Genomic DNA, 17,402 nt, shown 5'->3' with positions numbered 1-17,402 from the left:
CCCCGCAAAAAGCCCTTTTCTAGGGCTGGTAAAAGAGCTGATTACTTTGTAATTTAGTATAGGGTAGGGCATTTTATTATTTTGGGGGGCTTTTTTATTTTATTAGGGGGCTTAGATTAGGTGTAATTAGTTTAAACATCTTGTAATTTTTTTTATTTTCTGTAATTTAGTGTTTTTTTTTTTGTATTATAGTTTAGTTTTTTTAATTGTATTTTAGTTTAGATAATTGTAGGTAATTTATTTAATTAGTTTAATGATAGTGTAGTGTTAGGTGTATTTGTAACTTAGGTTAGGATTTATTTTACAGGTAATTTTGTAATTATTTTAACTAGGTAGCTATTAAATAGTTAATAACTATTTAATAGCTATTGTACCTAGTTAAAATAAATACAAAGTTGCCTGTAAAATAAATATAAATCCTAAAATAGCTACAATGTATTAGTTATATTTTAGCTATATTAGGTTTTATTTTATAGGTAAGTATTTAGTTTTAAATAGGAATAATTTATTTAATTATAGTAAATTTATTTAGTTTTATTTAAATTATATTTAACTTAGGGGGTGTCAGGGTTAGGGTTAGACTTAGGTTTAGGGGTTAATAATTATAGTAGCGGTGATGTTGGGGGCGGGAGATTAGGGGTTAATAATTGTAGGTAGGTGGCGGCAATGTTAGGGAGGGCAGATTAGGGGTTAATACAATTTATTATTATGTTTGCGAGGCGGGAGTGTGGCGGTTTAGGGGTTAATACATTTATTATAGTGGCGGTGATGTCCGGTCGGCAGATTAGGGGTTAATAAAAGTAGGTAGGTGGCGGCGATGTTGGGGGGGGCGGATTAGGGAGTAATAAATATAATATAGGTGTCGCCAATGTTAGGGACAGCAGATTAGGGGTTCATAGCTATAATGTAGGTTGCGGCAGTGTCCGGAGCGGCAGATTAGGGGTTAAAAAAATCATTATAGGGTTTGCGATGTGGGGGGCCTTGGTTTAGGGTTTCATAGGTAGTTTATGGGTGTTAGTGTACTTTATAGCACTGTAGTTAAGAGCTTTATGTTCCGGCGTTAGCCCATAAAACTCTTAACTACCGACTTTTTTTTTCGGTTGGAGTCTTGTCGGTAGAGGCTCTACCGCTCACTTCTTCCAAGACTCGTAATACCAGAGTTAGGCAAATCCCATAGAAAAGATAGGATACGCAATTGACGTAAGGGGATTTGCGGTAGCCTCGAGTCGCGGAAAGAAAGTGAGCGGTAGACCCTTTCCTGCCTGACTCTAAATACCAGCGTGCGTTACAAAGCAGTGTTAGGACCCCTTAACGCTGCTTTTTAACCCTAACGCAGAACTCTAAATCTAGGCGATAGTGTTTCTTATTTTGTGTAACTTAGTGTTTCTTATTTTGTGTAACTTAGTGTTTTTATTTTGTGTAACTTAGTTATTTTTTTGTAACTTAGTAATTCTTTATAAGGGTTAGGTTTTTAAATATGTAATATAGTTAATTTAATTTGTAGTTTAATGTAATTTTAGTATAATAGTTAGGGTAGGTTAATTAATAGTTTAATATAGTTTAATGTAATTTTAGTATAATAGTTATGGTAGGTTAATTAATAGGTTAATATAGTTTAATGTAATTGTAGGATAATCGTTATGGTAGGTTAATTAATAGTTTAATATAGTTTAATGTAATTGTAGGATAATAGTTAGGGTAGGTTAATTAATATTTTAATATAGTTTATTTTAATTCTAAAGGTATGTTCAAATTTATTATAAGATAGGGATGAGGTAATTTTAATGTAAAGTTAGCGGGTTGTTAGGTTTAGGGGTTAATAGCTTGATTTAGTTTATGGCGATGTGGTGGGCTGGCGGTTTAGGGGTTAATATAGTTTAATGTAATTTTAGTATAATAGTTAGGGTAGGTTAATTAATAGGTTAATATAGATTAATGTAATTGTAGGATAATAGTTAGGGTAGGTTAATTAATAGTTTAATATAGTTTTTTTTTATTCTAAAGGTATGTTCAAATTTATTATAAGATAGGGATGAGGTAATTTTAATGTAAAGTTAGCGGGTTGTTAGGTTTAGGGGTTCATAGCTTGATTTAGTTTATGGAGATGTGGGGGGCTGGCGGTTTAGGGGTTAATAGGTTTAGTAAGTGGTAGTGATGTGGGAGGCCAGAGGTTTATGGGTTAATACATTTATTTAGTTGCGGAGGAGTCTGGGAGCGGCCAGATAGTGGTTAATAACTTTATTAGAGTTGTGGTGTGCTCCGGGAGCAGCGGGATAGGGGTTAATAAATTTACTTAGTTATGGCGGGGTCCGGGAGTAGCGGGATAGGGGTTAAACATTTTAGTATAGTGGTGGTGTTTAGTGACAGGGTATAAATACATTTTGGAAAAAGCCGAATAGCAGGCGAGATCGATGACTGTTAGTTAACAACAGTCCACTGCTCATCGCCCCGTACTTGGTGCGTGGCTTTTTGACAGCTTTTTTTATAAATAAGGAGAGCGTATTCAGGTCTGCGGCCGCGATATTAGGCGAGCGTATTGATGCCGTAGAATGCAGCATAGTTGATGGCTTGATAAATGTCCCTCATGGGTTGAGTTCATGAAAAGGAATTTATGTGCAGCCACCAATCAACTAGAGTCAATAAAATACATTTATGAAACTAATATCTTGCAGAATAAAAAATAAATCTGCAAGATCTCAATTAGAATATTGTGGAATTCAAAAAGATTTGTACCCACCCTTCATCACTCATTAGTTTTGAGTCTTTCTACATTATAATGTAGTCTGCTGAGATTTGCAAAGTTGAATATTTTAGAGAAACTTCTCAGTGAATTTAGCAGACTACCATTCGTAATGATCAATGAATAGTAAATAACACAATGCATAATAAATATAATTTTCATTTTGAGGATACAGACATAATATATCTTACAATGATAAAATGACTATTGTAATCTGAAATAAGGTATTGTATGCCTAGGAACCATATTGGTACAGCAATGCTAGAAATAGCTGTATTCTACGAATAGTGTGCTCATCCAAATACACTTATCTAAACGACTACGCATTTTGCATTTCTTCATTGTCAATATAAGATAAGTTGTCAAAAAGAATCCTCAAAGGAGATAGTTTTAGCTTCTTAATCTTATGATTACATTAAACATTAAATATTTCTAGAATGCTAATACTTAATTTTCTCTTGTCTGAACCACTGACATTGATGGGCTTTCTGTTGAAACAAGAATCACATAGAATTAAATGAACACTATAGTTATGATATTCTGCGTATAGAGAAACAATACTGTTTTAATAAAGATTAGTTCCACTAGTTCATCATAATACTCAGAGTACACTCCATTCAAATTCAGGGTTTTTATAATAATATGAAATGAATATAGACTGAAAAGACAAGTCATGGTATAACAACAATGAAAAATAGAACAAAATGCACACAATTCTCAAATTCTAATAGCAACCTATTTAGAAAACATTCTATTGTATAAATAACATATTGTACATCTAAGAAAGAAACAAATGATGCTCTTAAATTAATGGATTAATGAATACAGACAACTACAATTAGAAAATGTACTTTTTAAGTACATGAATATTTTGTTTAAATCTGATACTAAGAGGAAATCGAGACAAAGGAACCAGGAACCTCATTCATCATGAATATTGTGTAGACATATGCAACCAGATATGCCCACATATTTATCAAAAACACATGCCAATAGATATTCAGTCATAAGTTGAGACTGAATTGTGGTTGTTATTTGTGTATCAGAAAGATTCCATTTTGCACAAAGATTGGGTGTTTTCTAATTTCATCAGTTTTGTATGTCACAGAGGATTAAAGGTTTAGAAAAAGAGAAGTTATCAATAGTGTTAAAAAGCCATGTAAAGCTTCAGTAAATTATTTAATTTTGTAAATTGAATTAATAAAGTTGTCAATGCAAGACACAACATGGAATTTTCATAATGTAAATAGATAGACAGACAAACAGACAGACAGATAGATAAAAGATAGACAGATAGATAGAGATAAATAGATAGATAGATAGATAGATAGATAGATAGATAGATAGATAGATAGATAGATAGATATGTGTTTAATACTAGTCAGGACATATGAAGTTATCATAAAGGCTTTTAAGAAACAAGATGATTTTTTATTTTTTTTCAATGGAGAAAGAGATATAGACACACAATTATAGTGCTGCAGAATCTGTTGGCGCTCTACAAAAACCTGATAATAATAATAATAATAATAATAATAATAATAATAATAATAATAATGTGTGTAGGTATGTATGTATATAGCCAGACAGACAGACAGAGAGCGATATAGATAGATGATAGATAGACAGGTAGATAGATAGATAGACATAAGGTAGATAGACGTACAGGTAGATAGATAGATAGATAGATAGATAGATAGATAGTGATAGCTATTAAGCTAAAAAATGTCTGATTAGACTATCACATTACAAATTCTAAAAATAGATGTTTTTCAGCCACTTTAAACCTACATGTAAAAGCAACTTGAGTTGAGCTGAGCCAATATCAATTGGCTAGATTACGAGTTGTGTGTTAGGGTAAAAAAGCAGCGTTAAGAGTTCCTAACGCTGCTTTTTTACGCCTGCTGCGATTACGAGTCTTGCAGGTTTAGAGGCACCACACACTTCTTTGGCCTTACTGCAAAACGACTTATGTAAACTTCGTAAAGTCTTTTTTCTATGGGACTTCCATAGAGCCGGTATTACGAGTCTATCCTGGAAGGCCAAAAAGTGAGCGGTACACCCTCTGCCTCCAAGATCCCTAACGCATTCTAAAAGTCAGTAGTTAAGAGTTTTAGGGTACAACGCCGTAACATAAAACTCATAACTAAAGTGATAAAAAGTACACTAACACCCATAAACTACCTATTAACCCCTAAACTGAGGCCCTCCCGCATCGCAAACACTATAATAAAATTTTTAACCCCTAATCTGCTGCTCTGGACACCGCCACCACCTACCTACATTTCTAACCCCTAATCTGCCGCCCCCAACGTCGCTGCCACTATAATAAACATATTAACCCCTAAACCGCAGCACTCCCGCCTCGCAAACATTAGCTAAATATTATTAACCCCTAATCTGCCGTCCCTAACATCGCCGCCACCTACCTACATTTATTAACCACTAATCTGCCGCCCCCAACGTTGCCGCCACTTTATTAAAGTTATTAACCCCTAAACCTAAGTCTAGCCCTAAACCTAACACCCCCTAACTTAAATATAATTTAAATAAATCTAAATAAATATTCCTATCATTAACTACATTATTCCTATTTAAAACTAAATACTTACCTATAAAATAAACCCTAAGCTAACTACAATATAACTAATAGTTACATTGTAGCTAGCTTAGGGTTTATTTTTATTTTACAGGCAAGTTTATATTTATTTTAACTAGGTAGAATAGTTATTAAACAGTTATTAGCTATTTAATAACTACCTAGCTAAAATAAATACAAAATTACCTGTTAAATAAAACCTAACCTAAATTACAATAACTCCTAACCTTACACTATAATTAAATAAATTAACTAAATTAAATACAATTACCTAAATTATAATAAATTAGCTAAAGTACAAAAAAACACTAAATTACAGAAAATAATAAACAAATTACAGATATTTAAACTAATTACACCTAATTTAATAGCCCTATTAAAATAAAAAAGCCCCCCCCAAAATAAAAAAAACCCCTAGCCTAAACTAAACTACCAATAGCCCTTAAAAGGGCCTTTTGCGGGGCATTGCCCCAAAGTATAGGGCTATTAGATTAGGTGTAATTAGTTTAAATCTGTAATTTGTTTATTATTTTCTGTAATTTGTTGTTTTCTTTTGTACTTTAACTAATTTAATTTAATTTAGGTAATTGTATTTAATTTAGTTAATTTATTTAATTATAGTGTAAGGTTAGGTTTTTTTTTTTACAGGTACTTTTGTATTTATTTTAGCTAGATAGTTATTAAATAGTTAATAACTATTTAATAACTATTCTACCTAGTTAAAATAAATACAAACTTGCCTGTAAAATAAAAATAAACCCTAAGCTAGCTACAATGTAACTATTAATTATATTGTAGCTAGCTTAGGGTTTATTTTATAGCTTAGTATTTAGTTTTAAATAGGAATAATGTAGTTAATGATAGGAATATTTATTTAGATTTATTTAAATTATATTTAAGTTAGAGGGTGTTAGGTTTAGGGTTAGACTTAGGTTTAGGGGTTAATAACTTTAATATAGTGATGACGACGTTGGGGGCGGCAGATTAGGGGTTAATAAATGTAGGTAGGTTGCGGTGATGTTAGGGACGGCAGATTAGGGGTTAATAATTTTTAACTAATGTTTGTGAGGTGGGAGTGCGGCAGTTTAGGGGTTAATATGTTTATTATAGTGGCAGTGACATTGAGGGCGGCAGATTAGGGGTTAAAAAGTGTAGGTAGGTTGCGGAGACATTGGGGGTGGCAGATTAGGGGTTAATAAATATAATGTAGGTGTCGGTGATGTTGGGGGCGGCAGATTAGGGGTTAATAAATATAATGTAGGTGTCGGCGATGTTGGGGGCAGCAGATTAGGGGTTCATAAGTATAATGTAGGTGGCGGCGGTGTCCGGAGCGGCAGATTAGGGGTTAATAAGTGTAAGATTAGGGGTGTTTAGACTCGGGTTCATGTTAGGGTGTTAGGTGTAGACATAACTTTTATTTCCCCATAGGAATCAATGGGGCTGCGTTAGGGAGCTTTACGCTGCTTTTTTGCAGGTGTTAGACTTTTTTTCAGCCGGCTCTCCCCGTTGATTCCTATGGTGAAATCGTGCACGAGCACATACGACCAGCTCACCGCTGACTTAAGCAGCGCTGGTATTGGAGTTCGGTAATGAGCAAAATTTTGCTCAACGCTCACTTCTTGCCTTTTAACGCCAGGTTTCTGAAAACTCGTAATACCAGCGCTGCAGGTAAGTGAGCGGTGAGACAAAACTGCTCATTAGCACCACATAGCCTCTAACGCAAAACTCGTAATCTAGGTGAATGTCTTTACTGCAGTATCATGTACACTTAACAGAAAAAATCAAACATTGTAGATAAACAAAATTCATTGAGAATGTGGCATTTTTAGCAGTTACGTTAAAATCCCTTCCAACTGAATATGAAAAAATGACATTGATACATTCATACAAACATTGCTTTACTTTACAGAATGTTATAGTATAAACTAAGACTAGTGTTATGATTTTTTAAAAGCAAACAGCAATATATAATGTATATTTATTATTTTGTAGTATTATTATTATTTTATAATAGTATTTTATAATGATACCATAATCATAAACATAACTGAGATAAACTAAGATATCCAAAGCCAGGAACTACCTTAGAATTCTGTTTCCAAGAAAAACTCATTTATATATCATTTCAGCCTCTAACCTTCCCTTTAATAAAGGGCACTAGATGCAACATTGCCCCCTTTGTCAGCAGAAAGGTTAAACCTTTCTAAAGGGCTAATCGTGTAGGAAAAATCAAGTGACTGACAAAGATGGATTTTCTTTTCGCTAGGAAAAATCTAATTTTCAAACCTTACAGTCAAGGGTGAAAATGCCTGCTTATGATAATTCTGTATGTGAGAGACTATTCTTTACTGAATAAAACAAAGACAATGCTTATATAATGCACACAGGTGTCTGTTTCATATGATAAGAAAATCATCACTTTGCAATGATTTATACAGGGCGTTCAAATTAAAGGTTAATCTTATCTATTAAAACCATTTTTCATATTGTTTTCTAATTATTATTTTGTATAAAGGGATACTAAACCTGTTTTTTTCTTTCATGATTTAGATATAGCAGCAATTTTAAGCAACTTTCATCATTTTTTTTCTTTCTCTTGCTATCTTTATTTGAAAAAGGAGGAATCTAAGCTAAGGAGCCGGCCCAATTTTTGTTCAGCACCCTGGATAGCGCTTGATGATTGGTGGCTACATTTTGCCACCAATCAGCAAGCGCAACCCAGGTGCTGAACCAAAAATGGTCCGACTCCTAAGCTTACATTGTTGGTTTTCAAATAAAGATAGCAAGAGAATGAAAAAAAATTATAACAGGAGTAAATTAGAAAGTTGCTTAAAATTGCATGCTCTATCTGAATCAAGAAAGAAAAAGTTTGGGTTTAGTATTCCTTTAAATATGCACAAAATGGCACCAATAATTTGCATTGAGACAATTTGATAGTTATATTCCAATCCACCAGAAAACAATTTAGCACTGTATCATTTTTGTACATTTACATATCTTTTGAAAGTTTTACAATCTTGCACATTTAAACAAAAATAGCTCACACTTTTCAGCTATGAAACCAGTACATAATGGTCATCAGAATTTGTATTTATGAATGGAAGTAGATATTTTGACATTTTAAAAATGCTAATAATAAAACTACTTATTAAAAACTATATGAATTTGTGAATTAAACATGGCTTGAATTGATAAATAATGGTTAAGTGAAAAAAATGATTTTACTACAGTAGACTCAATACCCAGGGCTCGATGATTGAAAGCTCTCTGGGCTGGTGAGATTATTAAAGAATGCTCGCCAGTCCTTCGATTTCCCTGGTGGAATGATCTAAAGAAACTTTTTACCCTGAAAACAGGGTGTCTCGCTAAGGGGCATATACTGCATTTTCATATGAAATATGCACAACAAAATTTGTATTTTAAACATCTTACAAAACAAATATTTGAACCATTCACACAAAAATAAGCAGTGAAAAATTGTATTGTTAAGGTGCATCAAAAATCGTAACAAAATTATTCACCAAAAATCGTATTTTAACAAAAACGTAAAATTTGTATGTAATTTTCACAAGAATAAATCAAATTAAATATGCACAGCGTAAATCGTAATTGTAGTACACTGGATGTGCAAAAATCACATAGAAATTTGAACTTATAAATACAAAATGCAAATACAAAGTGTAATTGTTGTTTTTTTGTAAAATGGGCTGAATATGGGTATTCCATGGGCGTATATGAAAATGTCAGCATAATTCTATAAAGATTTTGGCACTGCAGATCTCACAGTTTTTTCTCGCCAACTAAAAGGTGGCAAGCTTTTCTCAAAATAATACGAACACATAGAAAAACAAATGCATATTAAAATATAGGGGAATGTAAGATGCTCTATGCAGAAAGCAGCATATTGTAAGTTATATTGGCTGCAGGATTTAATTTTAAAGTGTTCCCCCTGCTCACTGCTAACTTCGCACTAAGGAGCGAAGTGTCTCTATCCAGCGAGCTTCATTACTTTTAATAGGAGCCATTTCACCACTCGCAGGGACTGCCCCTTTTTTATGATTATTGCCCTGGGACAGCCCTGCAAGAGTCAGCGAAAAAAAATAGGTTTGAGCTGGGGAAGATTATATCATTGAGTCCTCAGTCAATTAGGTATAATTTTACTTTTGCCTTTGTTGTACAATATCTTTTTACGCCAGTAATTTCCTCAATGTTTATAGTTATTTAGCCAATCTTAGGGGGGAAAATAGATTTACCACATATATCAATATATATAACTCAGATGGCTCAGACTTAAGTAAAATGACAACACTTATAATGGAAATCGAAGGAAACTAAAATGAATGGGCCAGATTACAAGTGGCACGCTATTTAGCACTTTAACTATATATGTATGTATGTATATGTGTATATATATAACCACTTAATATTCTACCAGAGTGTCTCAGTCCCATGCTACATATATATTTTTAGTAACTACAATACAGAAGGGGGATTTAAAAGAAAAAAGAATATACTAGGTACAAACTGTCTGTCCATCCCGTCTATTATTTGACTGACACCTCATGCTCTTGCATAACCTGTCAATCACCCCAAATGAACAGGTTTAGAAGGATTTATTGCTGCAACCTCTGAAGTGATAGGTTAAGAAGAAGTGGTCGTACAACCGCTGCTTCTTAAAGGGATACTGAACCCAAATTTTGTCTTTCATAATTCAGATAGAGCATGCAATTTTAAGAAACTTTCTAACTGACTCCTATTATCTTTTTCTCTTTGTTCTCTTCCTATCTTTATTTGAAAAAGAAGGCATCTAAGCTAAGGAGCTAAACAGTTTTTGGTTCAGTCCCTGGACAGCACTTGTTTATTGGTGGGTGAATTTATCCACCCATCAGCAAGAACAACCCAGGTTGTGAACCAAAAATGGGCCGGCTTCTAAACTTACATTCTTGCTTTTCAAATAAAGAAAAATTGATAATAGGAGTAAATTAGAAAGTTGCTTAAAATTGCATGCTTTATCTGAATCATGAAAGAAAAAATTTGGGTTCAGTGTCCCTTTAACTTGCGGTACTCAGACTCACATAAGTGAACCTACACCACAAGGGCTGCCTTCACTGCTTCATAAATGGATCCCAGTGAATGGCCCCAAGCTTTATGTAGAGATAGAAATAAAGATCTAGAAATAATGCATTCTTTATACCTACAAATTGCAAGGAATACATTTTAAAAAACAAATAAATATAAGTTTTAAAAGAAAGTGAAACCCCCCCCCCCTATGATTTCTTACTTTATCAGAGCAAAATTGTGAGCACATCTCAGCAGTCAGATTGGGAAAAGCAATGGGATGTATGTGTGTTACATTTTCTGGAGCCCTGTAGCATCCTCTGTAGGTAATGTTTCTTCCTGCAGAGACATGAAATAGAATCCATCAGGACAAAACAATGAAACAAGATGTTACCGTTTCTAGATTTCAAAATATTTGTAACACTTTTTTATTTTTTGCAAAACAACATTTATTTCAGCTATGCACTTAACGACTAACAACAATAGAAACAGATATAGCAGAGATCGCAAAGATCCCATTTTTAAGAAAAGGGAGAAAAAAAAGTTATTAAACTCTATTTCATGAATAAAATAGCAAGAGTTCCTTTAAAGGGATATGAAACCCAAAATGTTTCTTTCATAATTCAGATAGAGCAATTTTAAACAACTTTCTAATTTACTTCTATGATCAATTTGTTTTTGTTCCATTGATATCTTTTTTTGAAAAGCAGGGACATATGCTTAAGAGCTGGACCATTTCTGGAGAAGTATATGGTAGCAGTTTTGCAAGAATAGTATCCATTTGCAAGAGAACTAGATTGCAGCATTATTTCCTGCCATCTAGTGCTCAAGATGCCTACCTAGGTATCTCTTCAACATAGAATATCATGAGAATAAAGCAACTTTAATACTAGAATTCAATTGGAAACTTTTTTTTAAATGGCATGCTCTGTATGAATCACAAAATAAATTTTTTTGGGGTTTCATATCTCTTTAAAGAACCATTATATTGAAAACACATTACATAAAATCACTCATTAGAGCATGTAATTTTATCTGTATTAACCCTGCAATGGTGTTAAAATAGGTAAAATACTGTTCAGGAGCCACAGAGAACTGCTGGTCCCCTAGTGGAAACTGCTGTTGACCTAATCAACAGTGCTATTTGCATGACCCAGCTGTGCAACTAGAAGCTGCTGATTGGATCAGCTACAATTTCTGCTTAGGACCAGCAGTTTTCTGTGGCTTCTGAGCTGTTTTTACCTATGTGTTTAAAACAACGTATTTACAGAGTAACCATTGAATGTTCTAACAAATAAGAGCAGGTCTTTTTTTAACTATTATAGCCCTTTAAAAATGAAATGCAATTATATCATTCACCAATCAATGTTTGGAAATGTTTTAGATTAAATAATCCTAGCTATAACTAAACCCAAAAGGGTTTAATATTATTTATATATATATATATATATATATATATATATATATATATATATATATATATATATAAAAATATATATATATATATATATATGTATATAAAAAAAAATTCTATTTCTGGGAGGTTTGCCAATGTTTTCTGTCATCCCTGACACTAGTAGTCTCAGTATTTATAACTGAGTCAAAAAATGTCAGATTTTTTTTTTTTGGGGGGGGGGGGGAATTCAAACATACAATGAAAATTTAAAAAAAATTGTTGTTGTAAGACCCATGGGTTGACTATGTTTTGATTTCAGTATGTTTGTATACTGGAAAATAAATGGTATTTAAAATAATGTTTTTCACTCAAGTGGTGGATATATCAGATTAGCAATTACAACACATACTTTTATATTTCAATACTTGCTCAAATATCATATAAAGTAAAAACATAAGGTAAAAGTCAGTTATTTTTGCCCGGCATGCTAATGTTTGCACTTGAGCAACTTTGAATGTTGCGGGTGCATTCATTTGTGTGCATTTTGCAAGTTGAAAGTAAACACGTTCGATTGAGCGCAATCGAATTTAACACACGCTGGGTTAGCTCAATTTAAGACCTCGCTTAAAGGGTTTGGGATAAAATAAAAGTTGCACCAAACATAACATCAATACGATAAATAAACTTTTAAACTCTTATAAATACTATCTATCTGATAAAAAATATAGTCATATAAATACTAATAACATTTTTTATAAGAATTCAAAGATATATAGATATATGGTATATGGCCATGTATTTGACTACAAATAATACATACATTATAGCATGATCTATATATGTGTCTAAATAATTATATAATATTTAATCATGTGTTGTACTGTGTATTTACTGTAAATATTTAAAATAATATATAATAATAATAATAAAAATAGAAAGTGCAATGTAATTTGTAAAAGATACTCAGAAATATATAAAGTTCAATCCTAATGTGTTAAATATGCAAACTACAATCCTAATTTGTTAAAGTAACACAAAGACATTCAAAGCATAATCAGAATTTATAAAATCAATACTATATACAGACTCTAATTGCATTAAAATACAGAAATAGAAAGTGCAAAGGTTAAATGTAATAAAACTTAAAGGACCCAATGTAAATTATAATGTAATATAAAATAGAAAACACAAAATGTAAATGTAACAAAACTATCATGTCATACAGTGCTATATTGCACAGGGCTTGTCTCTCCTTCACATCCAGTAATGCAAGCAATGCTGCTTGGAGACATATAGCAAAAGGTGCCTTTCTTGAATCTTATTAGTGATCTCACAGTGCTGAAGGGTCATTTTAGATAATCTCATCTGAGCAGAGAATTGTATGGGAGGTAGCTCTTATTCCTATGGGACTTCCTGGTTCTGCCCTTTTCCTTAGAGTTCAGCCCCTGTGAAGTCAACACAATAATTTCTCTCCAAGCTGGAGAATGTTTGACCATTGGGGCATTGATGTTCAGCTACCGATGCTTTGAAAAACAGCCAAAAATGTTGAATTTGATTAAATTGTATCATATGATGTTTATTTTTAAGCAAGGTGTTGAAAAAGTCAAATGTGGTTTACCAGCTGGCCTATCATTTTGATGCAGTATACATATTAGAATAAAAGTAAGACATCATTTGAAATATTTAATTGTAATAGAGGAGAATCACTAGAAAACTTGTATTAACTGTTTCAATACATTTTCTATCACACTAAAGTTTGTGAAAATGTATTATTTTTTTTATTTAGATAAAGGAGTGAACACAAACTTATCACAAACACATGTAAAGACAGATAACTTTATGTTCTAATGTTTGTAAGTTCTAAGTCTAGAAGTAACATGAAGTACCTCTTCCAGTTATTCTGTGAGGGCAATTTAATAAAACTTAAATGGACATAAAACCCAAAATTTTTCTTTCATTATTCAGCTAGAGAATACAATTTTAAGCAAAATTCCATTTTACTTCTAATTTGCTTCATTCTCTAGATATCCTTTGTTGAAGAAATAGCAATTCAAATATGAGTCAATCACATGAGGTATCTATGTGCAGCAACCAATCAGCAGCTACTGAACCTATTTAGATATGCTGTTTAACAAAGGATATCAAGAGAATGAAGCAAATTATAACATAAAAGTAAATTGGAAAGTTGTTTAAAATTGCATGTTCTTTCTAAATCATGAAAGGAAAAATGTGGGTTTCATGTTCCTTTAAGTATGTATACATCATTTAGCTAATGGGCTTTAAATAAGTGAAAATAAAGAAGAGGCCAGTACTGTATCTACATCAAGCTGGTTTAATGGATTTTCAAGTTATAACCAACAGTAAACACTAAAGAAAAATGTAAAAGAATTCTGGGCAATAACAATTAAGGGTGTTCTCTATAATTTCTGATGAGAAAAAGATTATAATAAAGACTTCTATGGAACTAAACATGTCTGTTATTGCAATTTTATAGTTCTTTTCTAATCCATTCAGAGTCTTGCTAGTGAGTTTTCAAATTTAAAGGCATAGTCTAGTAAAAATTAAATTGTCATGATTCAGATAGTGCATGCAATTTTAAGCAACTTTCTAATTTACTCCTATTATCGAATTTTCTTTGTTCTCTTGGTATCTTTATTTGAAAAAGCAAGAATGTAAGATTAGGAGTCAGACCATTTTTTGTTCAGCACCTGGGTAGTGTTTGCTGATTTGTGGCTAAATTTAGACACCAATCAGCAAAATTACAGTCTTGCATTTTCAAATAAAGATACCAAGAGAATGAAGAAAAATTGATAATAGGAGTAAATTGGAAAGTTGCTTAAAATTGCATGCTCTATATGAATCATGAAAGATTCATTTTTTTTTTAATACATTTTTTATTGAGGCAAATAAACAATACAAGTGAGAACCTGCGAGTAACATTTCACATTGTACAATATTGTGATACACAGATGTAACAGCCGTGAAACATATAAGTGATCAAAGCGAGTAGGCAAACAAGATGAATCATACATACAATGTATCAGAGGAATACATAGGCTAGGGGTTCATGCTGGTGGGGTGTGGTGCCTCGTTTCTTTTATAGATAGATAATGAAGTTCAGTAGATAGTTATAGCCGATATGTATACAGGTCTAGTGAGCCCTCACGCTGAGAAGCAGTGGTTTAAGAGGACATGTGACTGATAGACAAGGGTGTGGTTCAGAGAGTGGAGGAGGTTAGGGAGTGAGGAAAGAAGAGAGAAAAAAAAGGTCTGGGAAGGGGAATAGGGCTGATATCTGATAGTCTTTATACAAATATATATATATTCTAGCCTGGGAACACAATAAGCCATACAGACCAGGTATCGTGGAAAAAGTCTACTTTATCTAGAACTCTGTGGGAGTATGACTCCACCTGTTTGATGAATTGTGTAATAGATAAGACTTGTGAAATGGATGGAGGAGCTTTATTTTTCCAAGTTCTTGCTATTGCTAGCTTAGTAGCCATGAAAAGGTAGATTGTCAAAGCTTCCCTGGCTGGATTTAGATTTGGAATTTGCATGTGGAGTAAAGAGATCTCTGGGGGAGGTAAGGGGGTGTTACACTAAGTTGGTTGAGAATTGTGTACAGCTTCCTCCAGAGGGGTTGGATTTTAGGACATGACCACCATACATGTAAAGCCGTACCCGTGTGTCCACATTGTTGCCAGCACATAGGGGAGTGGGTACCGTATATCCTGTGTAATGTGGCTGGAACCAGATGCCATCTAACTAGGTGTTTGTAGTATAGCTCCCATAAGGTGGCACAATGTAGTCGTTTTTTGCTCACTAATATCCTCTGATGCCAAATATCAGTGTAAGCCGTGAAACCTATCTCCCATTCCCAAGCATGATGCTGAGAAATTTTGTGATGTGTATGTGATTTAAGAAGTAAGTTATAGTGGAAAGCTAGAGAATGTTTAATATTGTAGGCTTGTTTATATTTGTTTTCCCATTGTGAGAGTGGTTGAAGTGTATGTTTCGGGTACCCCCATGAGCGTAGCCATGAGCACAGGTGAAATGTTTCAAATCGTAAGCGGGCAGGTATTTGGTATTTTATGCAAAGCTGAGGATGAAATATCCGGACGCCATGATCATAAAAGTCTGTTACCGAAATGATCGGAAGATTCCGCCAGGAGTCCGGGTGGGAGTCTGGTAGACAGTAGAGCGCCCAGGCTAGGGTAAGGACAGGAGAGGGGTGTGGGGCAATTTCCAGGATGTGTCTTATTTGATCCCAAAACTGGAAGGCGTCATGTAAGATTTAATTTTGCCTAAATCCTGTCTATGGTGAGCCAGGCTATCACATCTGTTAAGCTGAAGCAATGAGGTCTCGATGAGGTGTCACCGTAGGGCTCGTTCCTCATTGTTCCAGCTTAACAGATGTGATAGCCTGGCCGCATTAGAGTACAAGATGAGGTTGAGGAGGGCGTGCCCTCCCCGAGCAAGTGGTTTCTCCAAGTTGTGCCTGGATGTTCTGGGTCTTGTCTTTCCAGACATAAGTGGTAGATCTTGATAAAGGCCTGAGAGAATGAAACGCATAGATTTGCTCACTTCTACTATACCTTGGTATCTGTAAGTAATGGTAGTAGGTCAGGTACATTAAGCCATTCTCAAATATACATGAGTGGTCTCTAAATGTTTAATTCCTGCCCCATGATCTACCATTCCACGGATAACCTTTTTATACAGGCTTTTGGATCCCTGCTGTAAAACACAGCTCCCACACCAGTGACCTGCCATTTGACCCTTAAACCGGATTTGGTAGTAGGATTTAGAGGTACCACTATATTACAATTTGGTTTGCAAAGAAACATCTCGGTCCCAGTATCTACCTTGGACTGCCTTCAAGCATTTGGCACATAGAGGGAACTCTGCTACACAAAAAATGCTCGTTCTGAGCACTATTCCTTCAAGTGGAAAACCTATACTCACTATCTGTGGATTATCCATAGCCACACTCTAATCTCGGATTTTACAACGGCTCTTGTATTTGGATTCTTCTGCGGCACTGCAAGCCTCCATTACAGACTTTATCCCATTGGGAGTGTATTTTACCATCAGGTATCATATGGTACACAGTTACCTGTTCTTTATTTATGTATTAATTCATTTACCCTATTTTCCTATTTTAATTTAAACGCACACTATTGCAATTGCTACTTTGTGCTCATTTTACTTTAGCACTGTATTTATTGTAGCATTGTATCGTTTTTAACATTACACATATTGTATTTCTATTTTGTCTGGATGCCGGCAGCTTATATGATATTTCATCTTATGTTATCATCGTAATATTAAATGACAATACTTATATGATATTTCATCTTATGTTATCATTGTAATATTACATTACAATATTTATTTATATCTGTGACACATATTATTGCTCACATATAGAAGAACTGCACAGTCATTTTTCACTTGTTAACATGGCATATATATCTACACAATTATTCATACACACGATCATAATTTAAAACACCATATGGGTTGTCAGTATTAATAATACATAGATCTCTATCTACTTTTTAGCGCTACCCCCCCCCCCTTTTTAATCCAGACATAAGTGGTAA

At 33.6% G+C, this 17,402-nt stretch overlaps 1 protein-coding gene across 1 annotated transcript in view; it reads right to left on the bottom strand.

Annotated features, from left to right (window-relative positions):
- Positions 1–17,402, bottom strand: part of WSCD1 (WSC domain containing 1) — a 349,543-nt gene that overhangs the window by 126,696 nt on the left and 205,445 nt on the right. The window contains 1 exon segment of the mRNA XM_053706293.1: positions 10,621–10,736. Coding sequence (XP_053562268.1) covers positions 10,621–10,736 — 116 coding nt within the window.

The sequence above is a fragment of the Bombina bombina genome, chromosome 3, assembly GCF_027579735.1.
Source record: "Bombina bombina isolate aBomBom1 chromosome 3, aBomBom1.pri, whole genome shotgun sequence".
NCBI lineage: Eukaryota > Metazoa > Chordata > Amphibia > Anura > Bombinatoridae > Bombina > Bombina bombina.
Note: the sequence above shows the minus strand (reverse complement) of the source record. Positions and strands in the feature narration are given on the sequence as shown.